The following is a 16,255-nucleotide window of genomic DNA, read 5'->3' as shown; positions in this document are numbered from 1 at the left end:
GAATCACAGAATGACCCGGGTTGGAAGGGACCTCAAGGATCATGTAGTTCCAACCCCCCTGCCTAGCAGGGCCACCAAACATACACCAAACATACACAAAGCAAATGGATCCTGGGCTCCCATCAGAAGGGTGGTCGCAGCTAGGAGGTGATCGTCCCTCTCTACTGCTGCTCTTGTGAGGCCCCATCTGTTGTACCGTGTCCAGGTGTGGACCCTCATCACAAGAAAAGACAATGAATTTTGGAAAGGGTCCAAGAGAACAGGAAGATAATCAGGGGCTGGAGCACCTCCCTATGAGGACACGGCTGAGGGAGTTGGGTTTGTTCATCTGGAGAAAGAAGGTTGCGGGTGACCTCATTGCACGCCTTCAATACCTGAAGGAACTTACTCCCTAGGAGGGAGTAAACTCTTCGAAGGCTGACAATAGCAGACCACGGGAAATGTTTTAAAGTTAAAAGAGGAAGATTTGTGATGTTAGTGGGAGTTCTCACTAGAGAGTGGTTAGGTCCTGGAAACAGGCTGCCCAGAGGTTTGTGGATGCCCCGTGCCTTGAGTGTTCAAGGCCAGGTTGACGGGCCAATGGGCAACACCTGATCTAGCTGGGTCTCTATGGGGCAGTTGGGGTCTATGGTGTGTCTATGGGATTTATGGGTCTATGGGGTCTCTATGGGGATCTATAGGTCCTATGGTGTCTCTAATGGGATCCTATGGGGTCTATGGGGTCTCTATCGGGATCTATGGGTCTAGCGGGTCTCCTACTGGGTCTTACTGGGTCTCCTGGGCCCCTATCATAAGTGTATGTTTTGGTTGGCCTGCAGGCAGGGGGTGAACTACATGCTCCTGAGGGTCCCTTCCAACCTCGATCATTCTGTGGATTCTGTGATATAGTGCTTCAGGGGGATCCTATTCATGGCCATAAATCCCTACACAGAGATAAAAGGGGTCGGACACAACCCACAGCCCAGCAGCTCCCCCTTAGGGCAGCCCAGAGGAGCCCCAAGATGGCGGCACCCCGCTGTGGTAACGCCGGGCCCTCATCACGTGACTATAGTACGGCGCCACCTGCCGGCACCGCGAATCTCTCGCCTTGTCCTCACCCGGATTCCGTACGACCGGAAGTACGTCATTATCAGGTGGCCGGAAGTGGCGGAGGGCGGTAGGGCCACAGCCGGCGACGGCGCCGGGCCCCGGTGAGTGCGAGCGGCCCAGGCCTCGGGCTTCAGCCTGGGGTGTGTAGGCCTCAGCCTGGAGCCGGCTGGGCCTTAGGGGTGAGCTGATGGTGGACTTATGGGCTGTGTGGCTCTTAGGCCTTGTCTGGGGCATGGCGGACCTCAGGCCTGAAGGCCTCTGTGGTGGGCAGGGGGGTGGGGGGGAGATGAGGAGATGTGGGGGGAGAGGACACCTCGCTGCTGTATTGTATAAAGATATATGTATATATATATATATATATATATATATATATATATATATATATATTATTATGAATTTATGGGGGTGAGGTGCTGTTTGTGCTGCTGGGAACTGATGGGAGCCGAGGGGATGGTGCGGAGCTGCCAGGTGTGGGTTACTCAGCCCCAATGGGCTGTACATGGCAGTGGGAGCAGCCTAGAGCTGGGAGAGGAGCTCTGCTGAGGGGACCTGGCGCTCCTGGTGGACGACAGATTAACCATGAGCCACAGTGTGCCCTTGTAGCCAAAAGCCAATGGCCATATGTGAGATGTATTAAAAAGAGCGTGTTCCAGCAGTCGAAGGAGGTGTCCTCCCCTCTACTCTGCCCTGGTGAGGCCTCATCTGGAATAGTGTGTCCCGTTCTGGGCTCCCCAGTACAAAAAGGACAGGACCTCTTGGAAAAGATCCACGAGGGGCCACAGGATGGGTAAGGGCCTGAGCATCTCCCCTATGAGGAGAGACTTAGGGACCTGGGTCTGTTAGCCTTGAAAAAGAAGGCTGAGAGGGACTTGATCCAGGTTTATAAATACCTGGGCGTTGGGAGCCATAGTGGTGAGTCTGGTCTCTTTTCAGTAGTTGTGGGGGATAGGACTAGGGGTAAATGGGATGAAAGTACAACATAGAAGTTCCGCCCGAATGTGCGGAAAAACTTCTTTACAGTGAGGTTGACGGAGCACTGGAACAGGCTGCCGAGGGAGGTGGTGGTCTCCTTTCTCTGGAGATATTTAAACCGCACCTGGGTTCTTAAATTAAGACCACCTGGTCTACCTGTGACATGGGTATGAGCTCGCTTTGGCAGGGGGGTTGGACTCGATGATCTCTAGAGGTCCCTTCCAACCCCTACAATTCTGGGATACAGCATCACCCACTGGTTTAAGAGGTGCTGTGTGGAGCCAGGAGTTATACACAGTGATCCTTATGGGCCCCATCCCATAAGGATGGGTATTTTATGTTTATATTATCCCTTCCAGGTGAACGATCCCATCCTGATCCGTTCTCACCTGAGCAGATCTGGTGTTGCGAAATAGAAAGAAATGGGCCAGTGATGTGATTTTTCCTTTGCACAAGTTGCTGGGCAGGAGTGACGTGACATAGAAGCCTTCTATGACATAGAAGGGGGCCATGGTATCAGGGGCATGTACCTGTGAGCCTGGATCGCTCACGGACTTTGCAACAGTGAGTCTGTTTGGGTATTTCCAAAGAACATATCTCAGGCTGAGATGTACGTATATCCCCTCTCACAGAGCTGGAACCCAGAAGCATGTGGCATCCCTCCGGGAATGTCTGTTGTCCTGGTGTTCAGCTCCCTGTTGGTTGGGGAACTGGGCTGTAAAACAGGCACAAACACAAAGATGTTTCCATCCCAAAGGATCTCCACAATGAGAGTTCACAGCCTGCAGGGCTCGGCTCCAAGACTTTGAGCCTTTTTGGAGATGAGTCACTGGGAGAGAATTTTCTGGGTAGTTGCAGAGGTGGAGGGGAGTTTGGACACTGTTAAATGAGAAGTGGTGGGAGAAAGAGAGGTTGATTACTGTAGCAAGGAGAGAGGAAAAATGAGCAGAGGTATAGGTCGAGTTGGAAATGCTATAGAAATGTAGATTATAACAAGTTTGGGCACTTGAAGTTGGGCAAAAAGCCACGTGGATATGCTTCTTTCCAAGGTGGTTGATGTTTCTTGACCCATCTTCATTCCTGCTTTGTTTTCTGCATGGTCTTTTCCACAGTTGTTTTGCTGAATGTGGGACAGAAGAAGAAAAAATAAGACACTTACTGAATGTCTTCCTGAAGATGTCACAGAGCTTAATGCTAAGCAGCGTGGATGATGTTCTTAGCTACGTACAACGTTAGTCTTTGGTTTGCAGACTCCATGACTTTGATTCTCTGTCTCTGAAGCAGGGCTGTCACTGCAGGGAGGGGGTGGTTTTGGTAACAGTGCAGTGCTGGATTTTGTAGGTGGTGTTGCTTTTCAACAGCAAATAGAACACGTTTTAAAGATGTGACTGCCTTAGTACTGCTTGCCTGTCAGTAGTAGAAAACTGGATAGAAAATGTGCAAAGCGGAGTCAGACAAGAAAGTAGCCAGCAGAGATGGAAATTACATTTTAATCAGACATTTATATGCAATAAGCTGGAGAGCTTTGAAATCCAGTGCTTTCTTGCTGCTGCTTACAGCATTAGGAGTGCGTTGCTCTGGGCTGGGAGTTCAGTGCCCCAGTTCTGAGTGAGCTTCTTATTTCCTATGCTCACCAGGCAGTGGTATGGAAGGGACAGAATTCCTCCTGCCTGTCACAGTGTCACTTCTCATGGCAGAAGGGAATGTTTCCATTCTTCTCCCTGGCTTTTAACACAAGCTGGTGAAGAGGATCTCAGAGAACTAAACTGAGCCACTCTGCTGTATGCTAAGGTAGATCCAAAGCTCTTGCCTGCCCGTCCTGCTCCTTTCTTCTGTGCAGACAGTAGCTGTGATGCTGCATATCTGCTGAGCCCTTTGCAAAGCAAATGCGTGTGTGCCCTTACCCTTAGTCTTCTTCCTCTCCCCACTGTTGTTCTCTCAGAGGCAGAGTGTCACATGCTGTGCAGTGGCATCAAGGAAAGGAGAAGCTGAGGACTCAAGAGATCATCCATGAGCACTTCCAGCCTTTCCTATGGTTTATTTTATTTCTTCTCAGTTCTGTGTGGAGATGCTTGGACAAAAGCACAGCCATGTCAAGGCTACACGGTTAGAGAACAGCCTTCAGAGAACAGCAGGTGGCTTTTGCCTGTTCCAGAGCACAGATGTGCTTCCTGCCTATTGCTGTTACTGCCTTTGCTACCATGCTCATGGCATGGAAGTGACAGCAGCGGCTTCGGCAGGGAACCACCAGACAGGCAGCTGTCTGCATCTGACACTTACAAGGAGCAAAGGTTGCTGCTTAGACTCTCTCCAGCATCCCTCCCTCTTTTCTTACCCTCTTTCCCCACTTTATTCTCTCTGGGAGGAGCCAATGCTTCACCGTTGTGCTAGAATAAATCCAGTTCATTTTCAACCACATCCCACTGCAGCTTCTCTCCTACTCTGCAAAAACAGCATTCATTACACCTCTTCCTCATTGTGCTGCTGTAGGGTTGGGTTTGCCTGCTCTCACAGGGCATCTCAATCCACCTCTAACTCAAGGAGTGTCTGTGTTTAATTTATTTCCCCGGTGTTGGGAGAACAGAAGCTAATGTGTTTTGCCTCTGCCAGGCTTTGGTTTATTTGGTTACTTGATGCCCTGTGGTTCTAGCATGTGCCCTCCATGCAGTGAGAGCACAAGTGATTTTAAAGGTGAAAACTCCTGCTGTGGTGTTGGACACACAAGATGGGATAAGGGTGTGTTACGCACACCCGGTGCTTTTTTTCAGTCTTGTCTGAATCATTGTAAACAGGCTCATTTGGCAGCTTGTTCATGCTGGCAGCACAAAGCTTAACTCTTGACAGATGTCTCATCCTCACCCTTTCTGCTGTAGCTGTTGTAGACAGGAGTTGGGAAGGCACCTCCTAACACTGGGAAAGGCTCCCGTGCCTGAAGAGTGAAGCTTTTATCCTTCCAGTTCTCACCTCCTCAAAATGCAGCATCTTGTAATAATCCGTTTCTTCCTCCATGCTCTTCTCCCATGTTGTTTTGGGGCTGTTTTTCCTTGACAAGTGCGTGCTTGTCTTGAGCTGCCTTTGCATGATGTGATGCTCCATAGTGACGGCGTTACGGCCTTGCAGGGAAACAGCTGCTCTCACTAGGGGAAGCACTGCCACCGCTTAACTTTCAGTAATGAGAAGGTTAGGTTTGAAAGCGCTTCGTGTTAGGTGGAAGCCACTCATTCTTCGTCTGCCCTTTTTTCAGTACCTGGAAGCAATTGTGACCCCAGTAAATTGTGATCCATGGCTACGGTGTTAATACGCCGAAGATTTCCAAGGCTGAGCAGGGTGACTACATTTTTGACTACTGCCAAATGCAAGGCTGAGAGCGGAAGCAACGAAAGTAAGCAGAAGGAACAGAACCCAGAAACACCCAACAGCAGACCTGAATCCACAGCCACAATCCAGTTGGTGGATCCTTTGGACTACAGAGTATTGTATAATCCCTCTGCCTATGCCAAGAGCAGAGCTGCCTCCCAGCAGAGTGCTGCTAGGAGCTGCAGCCAGGCTCTCACTGATGATTCCACCAGCTCTGGTACCTCACAGGTTCAGCATACTTTCACTGCCACCTCTGCTCAAGCTTCGTCACCTGTCAGAAATGCCCTACCAAAGCCCAAACTGCACCTCAAGCAGACCATGCCAGCACGACTCTCCACAGCACAGACCAAGAAGGAGGAGAAGGAGGTGGCAGAGATAGAAAGAGCAGAGATGCATGACTCCAAGGAGGACCCTCGTGTGTTCCAGCAGGGGAGGCCTGAGTACAGATCTCTCAGCTATGATAAATTTGAGCCAATAGAGACTCTCCCTTCAGCAGAAGGTGACTCGATATTGCACAACATACTCATATCCAAGGGCAGCCACAGCCCAGGAACTATCAGTGATTATTTTTGCAAGCTGAGTCGTTTGCCAGTAGAACAACATGCAGAGTTGATGTCTGACCGCAGGTTTAAAACCCTGTGTGGCTGTGCTATTGAGAATATCCAGTCATTCAGCACTTCAGAGCTCATTGACATCTTAAAGGCCTGTGTTCGTTTGGTTGTTCCACCCACCCACCCTGTGCTGAATGCCTGTGAGAATGAATTCTGCCGGCGTGTGTGGGACATGAACCTGGACCAGCTGCTGCTGGTGGCAGATTGCTGGCGCTGCCTGGGGCGCAGCGTGCCTTCCTACCTGAGCATTCTGTTCAGCTATGCCAACATGCATTGGAAAGAGCTCACTTTGCCCCAGTTTGTTCAGCTTGTTTATATCATCGGCGAAGGACGCAAGTCACCCGCAGACTTGATGCAGAAGCTGGAAAGTGTGATTTTGAAGTACTTGGATTCCTGCACCTTGGAGGAGGTGGGTGCTATTTGCTTAGGGCTCTTCAAATCCATCAGTGGGATCTCTGACCACGTCATGAGAAAGATTGCGGACAGAGTCTCCCTGGAGATGGAAGATATGGGCACTTACGCTTTAGTGAATGTACTTAAAATGCTCCGCTACACTCGCATGGATCACCTGCCCCTCTTGAAGAAACTTGGGAAAGTTGTCCCAGCTCGAATTCCTACAATAAACATCCAGGGTATCATGCACATAACTCTTAGCTGTTCATCCCTACACTACTACGATGAAGGGATTTTGGCTGCTGTCGCCACATCTTTGCCTTCCAAAGTGACTTACTGTCGCAGCAAGGATGCTGCCAAGTTCTTATGGTCATTTGGATGCCTGGACTACGAACCTCCAAACGAGGAAGAGTTTTACTCCAGCCTGATAGAGCAGATGCTTAGAAAACGCCATGAATTTGAGAAGTTTCCAGAGCATCTCCTTACTGGTTTGCTTGGCCTGGCATTTGTCAAACGCTTCCCAGAGGAGCTGATAGATTATGCTTTGAGGGATGAGTTTGTCCATAAAGTGAGAGGTAGTAAATATGAACTCAGAAAGGACCTGTTCACCCTCGGTAAGAGCGTTGAAATTGAGTGCCCGGGCTACCAAGGCAGCCGTCTTTCACCTCAGCTTTATGAAGAGATGACTGAGATTGTTCTGAATTTTGCAGAGCAGGAAATCTTTGTCAGGCCTGAAATTGTGGAAGCCGTGTCTCTTCTCAAGAGCATGTTAGGTGGCCCTGAGTATGTGAAAAACCACATGATTTTGCCTCACACCAGATCGAGTGACCTGGAGGTTCATTTGGCCATGGATGGGCATCCCATCCCTTTCAACTCAAGCGACACTGTTGCAAATAAGAAGCTCAAAGATATAGGAGTTAGTCTAACAGATGACCTAATGGCTCAGCTTATCAGAGGGAAATCTAACAGCCATTCTCCTACAGAGGTGCAAACTGAAGCCACAGCTCCTAGACAGGAGCAGAACAAAGCACCAATGCCACGTGCATCATTTTTGGGTGGACCCGTTGTCACAGACACCAGGTTGCAAGTCATGACTCCATCAGGGAGCAGCCCTGGGGCCTCCCCTTCTCTTGTCCCCCTCCAGCAGCCCCAAGGGGTGAGGCTGGCCATTCAGGTGTCCAACCGCAACCATTACTGCTACTCATCCAAGCGGCTCTTGGGGCTGCACTGCCTGAAGAGGCGGCAGCTGCGGCAGCTGGGCTACGTGGTGGTGGAGCTTCCCTTCTGGGAATGGTTCCCCTTGCTTAAACGCACGCGCTTGGAGAAACTGAGCTACCTCCATTACAAGGTGTTCAACCCAATGCTGCTAAGCCAGGCTGGCTGACAGCCCAAGGTGTGCTTGCTTGGGGGGCTGCTGCAGCCTCCCAGGTACTAGTTAGGAATGATTTCTGAGTGCTGGTCTAGATATATTTGGTGCTTTATGTGCTGAATCTGCCTTGGCATGTTAGATAATTCTGCTCTGTTCGTGATCATGTGTCCCGTGCACTTTGTTGTGACATCGATCTGCAGATGCTGCCTTGACAAATAAAACCTACCTTCATATTAATTTGCTTCCATTATTACCATTTTTTTTCCCCCTCCCTCTATTCTTAATGAAATTTGATGGATTTGTTTGCTCTGAGAGCAGAACAGTGTCGTGTTATTTAGGAAACAATTGGGATAGATGCTAGGGATCGGTCTGTTCTCCCAGATAACCAGTGATAGGACAGGTGGTAATGGCCTCAAGTTGTGCTCCAGAGGGTCAGGTTGGATATTAGGAGAAATTTCTTCCCTGAAAGAGTGGTCAGGCATTGGAATGGGCTGCACAGGGAGCTGGTGGAGTCACTGTCCCAAGAAACATGGAGATGAGGCACTGAGGGACGTGGTCAGTGGGCAAAGTAGGGGTGGGTTGGGGTCTTTGAGTCCTTTGTAATCCTCAAGCTGTTTGTTTCTCTGGCTGATGCGGCTCTGTGGGTGTTATGCTTTAACAGCATTCGTAAACTCACAACCTCCTTGATGTCACAGCTGCCTGGACTGTCACTGACAATTGTTTTAATTGGCAGAGGTTGGTAGGAAAAGAATAACAGTTTAGGATGTAACCTCAGTAACAGCCTCAGGCCTGGAAGGAGCTTTCCTGTGTTGCCAGGTCACAATGTGACTGTTCTGAGTCACATCACTCACCTGGCAGCACACCTGCAGGACCCCCAGGGATTTGGGACCCCCCGAGGCAGGATTTCAACATCAACTTGTGAGGATGAGGTCTTAAAATGATGAGTTTGCAGCAAGGTAGGGGTGGAGGTGCCTCTCTGCTCGTTTTCATTTAAAGGTATCACTATGGCTTGTCATGTGCAAGTGCAACAGTCTGCTCTGTTGGAAGGGGATATGGGAAAGGGTTAAACTGACTTAACAGGCAACAGGTTCAAAATGAACCTGGGAGCAGTCGCTTTGTCACACAAAGAAAGTCATCAGCCTTACTCCCATTAGATGTGAGTGCCAAAAGTCAAAGCAGTTCAAAAGCCTATTTGAGAAAACTCCTCACTGCCTCCACTTGTAGAGATGGGGAACACATCAGGCTCAGAAAGGCAGGAAAGTGATGCTGGATGAGCATCAGTTCATGCTTGCCCAGCACCTGTGTTACTGCAGGTTGCTGTCAGAGAGGATTCTGGGGTCGAAGAGGGGCTGATCAAAGTGAGGAGTCACCATCCCCTTAGGGGGACACATGGTGATGCGACACCGAGGGATGTAGATCAGCGGGTGCAGTGAGGATGGGTTGGGGTTGCACTTGGAGCTCTTTCCCAACATTACTTGTTTATTTGAACACACTGAATATGCAACTCATCCTACAGCAGGGGAATGGGACTAGATGGTCTTTAAGGTCCCTTCCAATTCAAGCCAATCTATGCTTCTCTCTGCGATTCTGAGCTGTATCTCAGATGCTGAACTAACAACAGCACTTGAGAACCATTAAAAGGCTGAGAACCATTAAAAGGCAGCTCATCCTGGAAGTAAGCAGGAGGTTCCTGAGGTCACCCAAGGCAGTGACATATTAAAACTGAGGTTAATGTAAGGTTTAAGCTCCTACCTCACAGATAATTTCATTCTTAAAAGGAGTTGGATGTAACCGATGCGAGTCACGTTCTTTCAATGAAGATGGTGCATTCACTTCAACACTGTCAGAAGAATCATCTCAGCGTCCAGAATGCAGATAATCTCCCTTAGAGCTATTAAATGCCCTCTACTCCCCTGGAGCTATTCATTAGGGGTTATTAATATTGGTGTTTCTTCTTTGCTCCCTGAGCCCTTGGGAGAGCCACATCTCCTTGTGGCAGCACTGGCTGCTCTTACCCTCATTGGGGCCTTGGCATGCAGTTACACCCTGCTATACTGTGTTCTGCTCAACTAGAGCTGCCAAACCTCCTGCAGTGAGCATTCAGGTCTAATCTAAACACCTACTTTAAGCATAGGTAAGAGGTTTTCAGTAAAAAGAGCCATTTTCCAGCTTTTGATGTTTCTCTGCAGGTTCACGACTTAGTGTTTTTAACGTGTTTTTCTTCCAGTTCCATCTCTCCTCAGTTAATGTTGGCCTCACCTCCCAGACTCAGATCTGAGCTGTATTTTAAGAGCTCCTGAGCTTGTAATTCACGCAGATGTTGTAACACAAGATCCTTTCACAGATCACTGATGCTTTTTTGCCTTTTATTTCTTCTTTTAAAGCTGAATCCGATGCTGACAAACTGAGCTCTCTCCAACTGCAAAGATGGTAATAAACGTCTGTCTCCCACAGTTCAAGCCAAGGATTCACTGCAACAAGGTAAAACTGGAAACTGGGGTGCTTTGGGGAGCAACTTGGTTTGCCCTTACTGTGCTTTTATTAATTAACACTGACTCTGCTAGTTAGTGGTAGAACACTGTGTGGCCCTCTATGAGCGTTCTGTTGTGACACACAGTAATTATTGGAGGAAGATGCCCTAATTTTGCAGGATCTCGTAACAAGGTGATGTTATGTGCACACAGATGCGTGTGCTTTGACTCTATATGTTCTTCCCTGCAATGTCACAGCTTTCCCCTTGCATAGTAGACTGTGCATCACTCGTCAACGTTTGTTGAACGATCTCTATTTATTAATATGAGGACTGACACAGAGATTTCTCAGTGTTGGGCAGGTTGACCCTAAGCAGGACAAGACATTCTGCTATCTGAGCCCAGAGGTTTTGCAGATCATGGAGCTGGCTGATTCAGAGTACATTTTTACAGGGCACAATGAGCTGACATAACGTTTTGGTGCTGTTGAAACAGGGACAAGATATCAGGGGAATGTTCATTAGTATGAGAGTGGTGAGGTGCTGGAATAGCTGCCCAGAGAGGCTGTGGATGCCCCATCCATCCCTGGAGGTGTTCAAGGCCAGGTTGGATGGGGCCCTGGGCAGCCTGGGCTGGTATTAAATAGGGAGGTTGGTGGCCCTTCCAATTCAATCCATTCTATGATAACAGAGGGTGCAGAGTAGAGTCTGTGGGACCATGTGGCTGGGAGGAGTAGATCTGCAGGGATCTCTGTGTATGGAACCACAGCCACAGTTCCTCGCTTGTCATCTTAATTGCTTGTGAGATGAGTTTACTCTTTACTTTCATTCTTTAATTTAAATGTGGGTTTCTCTTGCAACGCAGATTTCTGCTGATGGTTATGAAGTGGAGAACCTGATCTCTGAAGACCTTGCCAGGAGGAATCGTGGTTTCCGCAGCGAATACTTTATCAAGCCTCCGGTCCATGTCACTATCTCTTTTCCCTTCAACATTGAGATCTGCAGGATTAACATTGATATCTCATCCGGAGGATACCAAGCCTTCTCCGGGCTCGAAGTTTACACCTCTACCTCATGCAATAAAACCTCTTGGCAGAGCCCCGAGGCTCAGTTCTCAGGTCTGGCCGGTCAGCCTGTGTCGGACAAAGATGTTTTCACACTGGTAGGCAAAGCTGTCTTAAAAAATCAAAGCAAAGTGACATTTGGCCACAGAGGCTTCAAGCCGAGGCCTCCTTTCCTTCAGATGGAAAATGTCCTCTCCTACCCTGGCGCCGTGTCTCAAGACCTTTGGAACAAAGGGCCTTCCTCATTGAGCAACGTGTCGCACCTAAAAATCTGCATCACCCACGTGGCTGGAGGTGGCCTGCCTGGCATCAAGAGGTTGGAGGTGTGGGGACAGCCTGCCAAGTCGTGCCCACAGGAGGTGATTGAGGGCATCTTTCAGGTGGCCTCGCAGTGTGTCGCCCAGGATGTTGGCACCCTCAAACCTGAGCTCTGGACACCCATGGAGAGCGATTGCGTGCCCTTCAGCACCAATGACAGCGAGCAGCAGGCCCTCCGTAAGCTGGTGGACGTCATCCAAGACATCCCTGAAGAGTTCTTGGACCCCATCACTCTGGAGATCATGACCTTCCCCATGCTCCTGCCATCCGGGAAGGTGATTGACCAGAGCACCTTGGAAAAGTGCAACCGGAGTGAGGCGTCTTGGGGCAGGGTGCCCAGTGATCCTTTCACTGGGGTGGCCTTCAGCCAGCACTCACAGCCCTTACCTCACCCGACTCTCAAAGCCAGGATAGATCACTTCCTCTTACAGCACAGCATTCCTGGCACCAACCTGCTCGGTAGAGCTCATGCCTCCGAAATGCTCATACCTTCCTCTGTAACGTCTTCTCTGAAAAGGAAGATGGACTGCATGGATCCCAGTTCTGTGCAGCCACTTTATTTTTCTTCTACAAACTTACTTGTCACATCTACCTCAGAGAACAGTGCTAAAAAAATGAAAACTGACAGTGACTCGCATTTGATCCAGATGGACTGTTCTACAGGTACCTTGGCTCCATAAATCACTTGTGTTTCTTGAGTTTCTTGGCAGCCCAGGGCCAGCTTTCCAAGTCAAGAGGCTCCCATACAGATTCCCCTGCTGCCTCCTGAAGGTTTTGAGGCTGTTGTATCGATGTCACAGGAGTGGCTTCATCGTCTCATTCACATCCCCTCTCAGCCCAACCTGCTGTCACTGGCTGGTGGTTACTCCCATTCTCACCTCTAGGCTTGTTGTTCCTCCTGTGTTATCTGTGCAGTCTGTTTCACAGCCCTCTTTTTAGTTCAGGTTGCTTTGTTTCCCTTTAGGGTTTCATTTCTCTTTTCCTTCTTGCTAAAACGACAACCTTGTTCTCATAATGTGCTGGCTTGATTTGAAGATGTCTCTTTTTATCATGCCTGATTTATTAGCATATATAAGATGCTTGAAGTTGCAAGAAAACATGCAGTAATGGGGTAAAATAAGTGCTTGGGGTTGATGGGATGGGAAGACCCAACTGGGGTAGGGATTGAAGTGAGGAGAAAAGCAGGAATGGGGCAGCAAGAGGGCCAACCCTCTGGTCAGGTAAGTTGAGTTTCCCTTTGAAGCAGTGGTTTGTAATGCACCAAACAATGGTCCCTGGCTTCTGAAAGCTGCTAGATCCTGTGGGTAATGCTTCAAGAAAGCTTAAGTGGGCATTTGACTTAAAAACAACTTTATTGAAGACTTAAAGTAATTCATTTTCATCAGTACCAGCAACAGCAGAGGCCGGAGTGTGTTTTCCTGCCCTGATCCATCATTCGGTGCTGTAGGAAGTGGTGTGGATTGCTGCAGGCTGGGTCCTGCTGCTCCCAGGGAGCTGTGCCTGTATGTGAACACAGGCACAGCCTCAGGGGATCATTCATTGTCAGCCTTGATTGTTGCAGTGAAATAAGGCATGCAGGATCCCTGTGGGAGCTGGGTTTAGTAGAATTAGTGATGCAGGCACTGTGCTCTTAATGCATAGTCTCAATTAACAGCAGGACTTCGAGATTGCATCAGGCAAAACACTGCTGTGCCCCTCAGGAAGGATCCAACCCTGTACCTTTGGCTTTATCCATTGATGAAACTCTGGTTTTCAGCAGCCATGAGAAAAAGGGTTGTGCCTCTGATTTTGTTAGCAGCCTCAGGGCTTATGAGGATGGTTTCTGGATCGTTTGTCTTTTGACCTCATTCAGGCTTTGAGATATAAGGAGGTGCCTGAACGTTGGGGAAGCAGTTGAGTGGGTGGGCATAGTGGCCATGGGTTGACAGTTGGACTTTGTGGTCTTTTTGACTTGATGACATTGCTGTGTGAATCTGGAGGATTTTTCCTCTCAAGGCCTCATAGTTGAAGCGTTACATCCCCATCTTGACACCACAGAGGGGAAGAGGCTTCTTCAGAAAACAAGTGGCAAAGCTCTGAGAGTCGTAACCGCAGTGTTTCTGTTGTGTACCAGCAGCCTTTACCCAGCACCCGCCTCTCAAACTTGTGCTTCTTGTTGCAGATCTGCTCTCTCACGAACAAAAGCTGTCTGAGAGCCTGGACACCGCCTTGAACTCGGCACTCAGCTCCATGCCATCGTTCACAGCCAAGCTGATGAAGAGCCAGCAGCAAGTGCAGGGCGAGGGAGGCTGCAGCACTTCGTGGAACACGGGCAGCATCCTTGGTGAGCAGCAAATGGGAGAGGAGAACAGGGATTGGGTTTATAGGGAGGGTTGTGCTGCTGCTCAGCATCTTTCCATGCCTCTTTGGCCAATGAGCCACAGTTGTTCTCAGAGTCCCATCAGATTTTAATGTATATATACTAGTTGTGAAGTAAGATGTGTTGATCAATGGCACCACCATCCAAAAGGATCAATTTGGGATACAGAGAAGCTGTGTTGGATGCCCTCGACCTTTAGATGCCCCTCCACAAGTGGATGTGCTCATTGCTGGCTGCTTCTTCCCCTTGGAGGAGGCTCTCGTGTCCCTGAGGCAGGGCTGGGATGGGCAGCTCCCAATGGCTGCCTGTCTTTTTGAATAGCTTTTGACTGTTTCACAGTGGCATTAAGCCATTAAGCTTTTTACTGTCCCCTTTTAAATTGCTGCTGTTGAAGAGTTGACTGAGTAGCCCTTTATAGGCAGCATGTGACAGGAATGCAAGATGATGCCTACAGTGTTTCACACGGGAATGGGGGATTTTGCTTCAAGTGCTGGAAAAGAGGAAGGGAGGTCAATTCAATCTCAGTAAAAGTGAATTGTCATTTGTTAAAAGCCTGATGGTGCAAAGGCTGATGTGATCCAGCCCCTCCTGAAGCCAGACCCTTCCCTTTTATATCATAGAATCCTGATAGCAGCCTTTCAATATCTGCAAGGGGGGCTGTAAGAAACAAGGGGGGTGGGTTCTTGAGCAGAATCTCCTGTGAAAGGACATGAGGAAATGGTTTCAAAGCGAAAGAGGGGAGATTTAGATTGGATATAAGGAAAAGGATTTTTACAGTGAGGCACTGGCACAGGCTGCTCAGAGAGGTGCCTCATCTCTGGAGACATTCAGGGCAGGCAGGATGGGGCTGTGAGCACCTGATGGAGCTGTGGGTCTCATTAGACAAGATGGGAGTTGGATCAGATGGCCTTGAAACGTCCCTTCCAACACAAATGATTCTAAGCTTAAGGTTGGAGACCACTAAGATCGTCTTGTCCAATCCTTAACCTACCACCATGCCCACCAAACTTTATGGTAGGCTTGGAGAAATGAGGCTGTGGTCCTGAGCTATGGGCACCTCCAACACTCAGTGCTCAGCTCGGGGTGGCACTTGTCCCACGTCCCTGACCACGCTGCTTCTCCTCTTGCCTTTGCAGAGCACAGCAGGAGCAGCCAGACCCAGGGATGCACATCCTGCGGCAAAACCTTCTCACCTTACTTCAAAACAGAGCCCATCTACCAGCTTCCCTGCGGCCACCTCATGTGTCGCCCGTGCTTGGCTGAGGAGCAGAAGGCTCTGTCCATCCTATGTGGGAGCTGCAAGAGATCAGTGGCCACTCACGACATCAGGAGGGTCCACTTCTAACAACACCTCGGGAGGAGAACAGGAGCTGCTGCTGTCCCGTGTGTCTGTGTGGGTTGTGCGAGGACGACGGCCAGATGAGCATCGTGGAGAGGTCTCCTTGTGCTTACAGAGTAATGGGGGGGGTTTAGAGCATTGCACCAGAGCAAAAAGCGATCTTGAGGATAATAAAAGCCATAGCTTCTTTAACAAGGAACATGTATTTATACAGAACTGATTTCCAACTGTCGCACCCGCCCTCTTACCACCATCCCAGTGGCTCAGTGGTTAGCATAGGTGCCTTTTGGACAGTGAGTTTAGCTTCCCTGTGAGTTAAAACCCATTTCAACATATGACGAGCAGCCATTCGGCCGCGGACCAGGAAACGTCCTCGTGGTTGGCAACGTGCAAACGACCCAACTTCTCCCCTCCCCACCCCACTCCCTTCGCTCATCACTCATCCTTCCCCACTGTGGCAAGGCAGGAGAGGAGCAGCCAACGCCTGAGTGCTGGCAGAGATCTCATCCTGCTCACGTGGACTCCTGTAGAAAAGTCATTGCATTACACAGAACGTCCCTTTCGGTTTCTGTCGTGTGACCGGACCGGCTCCCGTCTGGCTGATAGACATTTAAGCCTTAATAAAATTATGGTTAAAGTCAGTTTCTCTCTCTGACTCGTAATTGGCCTCGTTGTGTGCGTTAATGATGTCGTGTGGTGAACCTGTTGGCGGAGCGCTGAATAAATGGGCTGGATAAAAAGACCACATTGACACAAAGGGAAGAGCTGTAGCCCTGCAGCTTTCAGAGGCGTCATGGCACAGCCTGGTGAGCTCTCACCATTGGGGTTTGGGGACTGAAGCTCACATATCCCACCCCGAGGAGTTCTGCTCTTCAGAGACATGCTCAGAAAAAGGCCAGAAGGAAAATCACTCG

At 49.4% G+C, this 16,255-nt stretch overlaps 2 protein-coding genes across 9 annotated transcripts; both read left to right on the top strand.

Annotated features, from left to right (window-relative positions):
* The first annotated feature begins 1,091 nt into the window (after positions 1-1,091).
* UBOX5 (U-box domain containing 5) lies at positions 1,092-15,982 on the top strand. 5 transcript variants are annotated; one of them, XM_015862972.2, is made up of 5 exons: positions 1,092-1,190; positions 10,176-10,272; positions 11,127-12,306; positions 13,805-13,966; positions 15,139-15,540. In XM_015862972.2, the coding sequence occupies exons 2-5, from the start codon at positions 10,219-10,221 to the stop codon at positions 15,345-15,347; spliced, it is 1,605 nt and encodes a 534-aa protein (XP_015718458.1). In that variant the 5' UTR covers positions 1,092-1,190; positions 10,176-10,218; the 3' UTR covers positions 15,348-15,540. The 5 variants fall into 5 exon arrangements, with proteins under 5 accessions (XP_015718458.1, XP_015718462.1, XP_015718461.1 ...); XM_015862976.1 differs by having other exon boundaries at positions 1,158-1,268; XM_015862975.2 differs by lacking the exon at positions 1,092-1,190 and adding an exon at positions 2,524-2,625.
* Positions 1,099-8,028, top strand: FASTKD5 (FAST kinase domains 5). Of its 4 annotated transcripts, XM_015862965.1 has the most exons (3): positions 2,519-2,625; positions 3,174-3,292; positions 5,306-8,028. In XM_015862965.1, the coding sequence occupies exon 3, from the start codon at positions 5,344-5,346 to the stop codon at positions 7,804-7,806; it is 2,463 nt and encodes an 820-aa protein (XP_015718451.1). In that variant the 5' UTR covers positions 2,519-2,625; positions 3,174-3,292; positions 5,306-5,343; the 3' UTR covers positions 7,807-8,028. The 4 variants fall into 4 exon arrangements, with proteins under 4 accessions (XP_015718448.1, XP_015718449.1, XP_015718450.1 ...); XM_015862962.1 differs by lacking the exons at positions 2,519-2,625; positions 3,174-3,292 and adding an exon at positions 1,099-1,190; XM_015862963.1 differs by lacking the exons at positions 2,519-2,625; positions 3,174-3,292 and adding an exon at positions 1,154-1,268.
* Positions 15,983-16,255: the final 273 nt, after the last annotated feature.

This window comes from Coturnix japonica, chromosome 4 (assembly GCF_001577835.2).
Source record: "Coturnix japonica isolate 7356 chromosome 4, Coturnix japonica 2.1, whole genome shotgun sequence".
NCBI lineage: Eukaryota > Metazoa > Chordata > Aves > Galliformes > Phasianidae > Coturnix > Coturnix japonica.
The sequence above is the reverse complement of the archived record's forward strand: the minus strand, read 5'-3'. Positions and strand labels throughout refer to the sequence as shown.

What these genes read in the sequence shown, in the direction of transcription:
- UBOX5 (XM_015862973.2), top strand. Translation starts at nt 10,219, where the DNA reads ATGGTAATAAACGTCTGTCTCCCACAGTTCAAGCCAAGGATTCACTGC. An exon ending in CCAGATGGACTGTTCTACAG is followed by an intron (nt 12,307 to 13,804) that starts GTACCTTGGCTC and finishes TTCTTGTTGCAG; the next exon opens with ATCTGCTCTCTCACGAACAA. An exon ending in GAACACGGGCAGCATCCTTG is followed by an intron (nt 13,967 to 15,138) that starts GTGAGCAGCAAA and finishes TTGCCTTTGCAG; the next exon opens with AGCACAGCAGGAGCAGCCAG.
- FASTKD5 (XM_015862962.1), top strand. Translation starts at nt 5,344, where the DNA reads ATGGCTACGGTGTTAATACGCCGAAGATTTCCAAGGCTGAGCAGGGTG.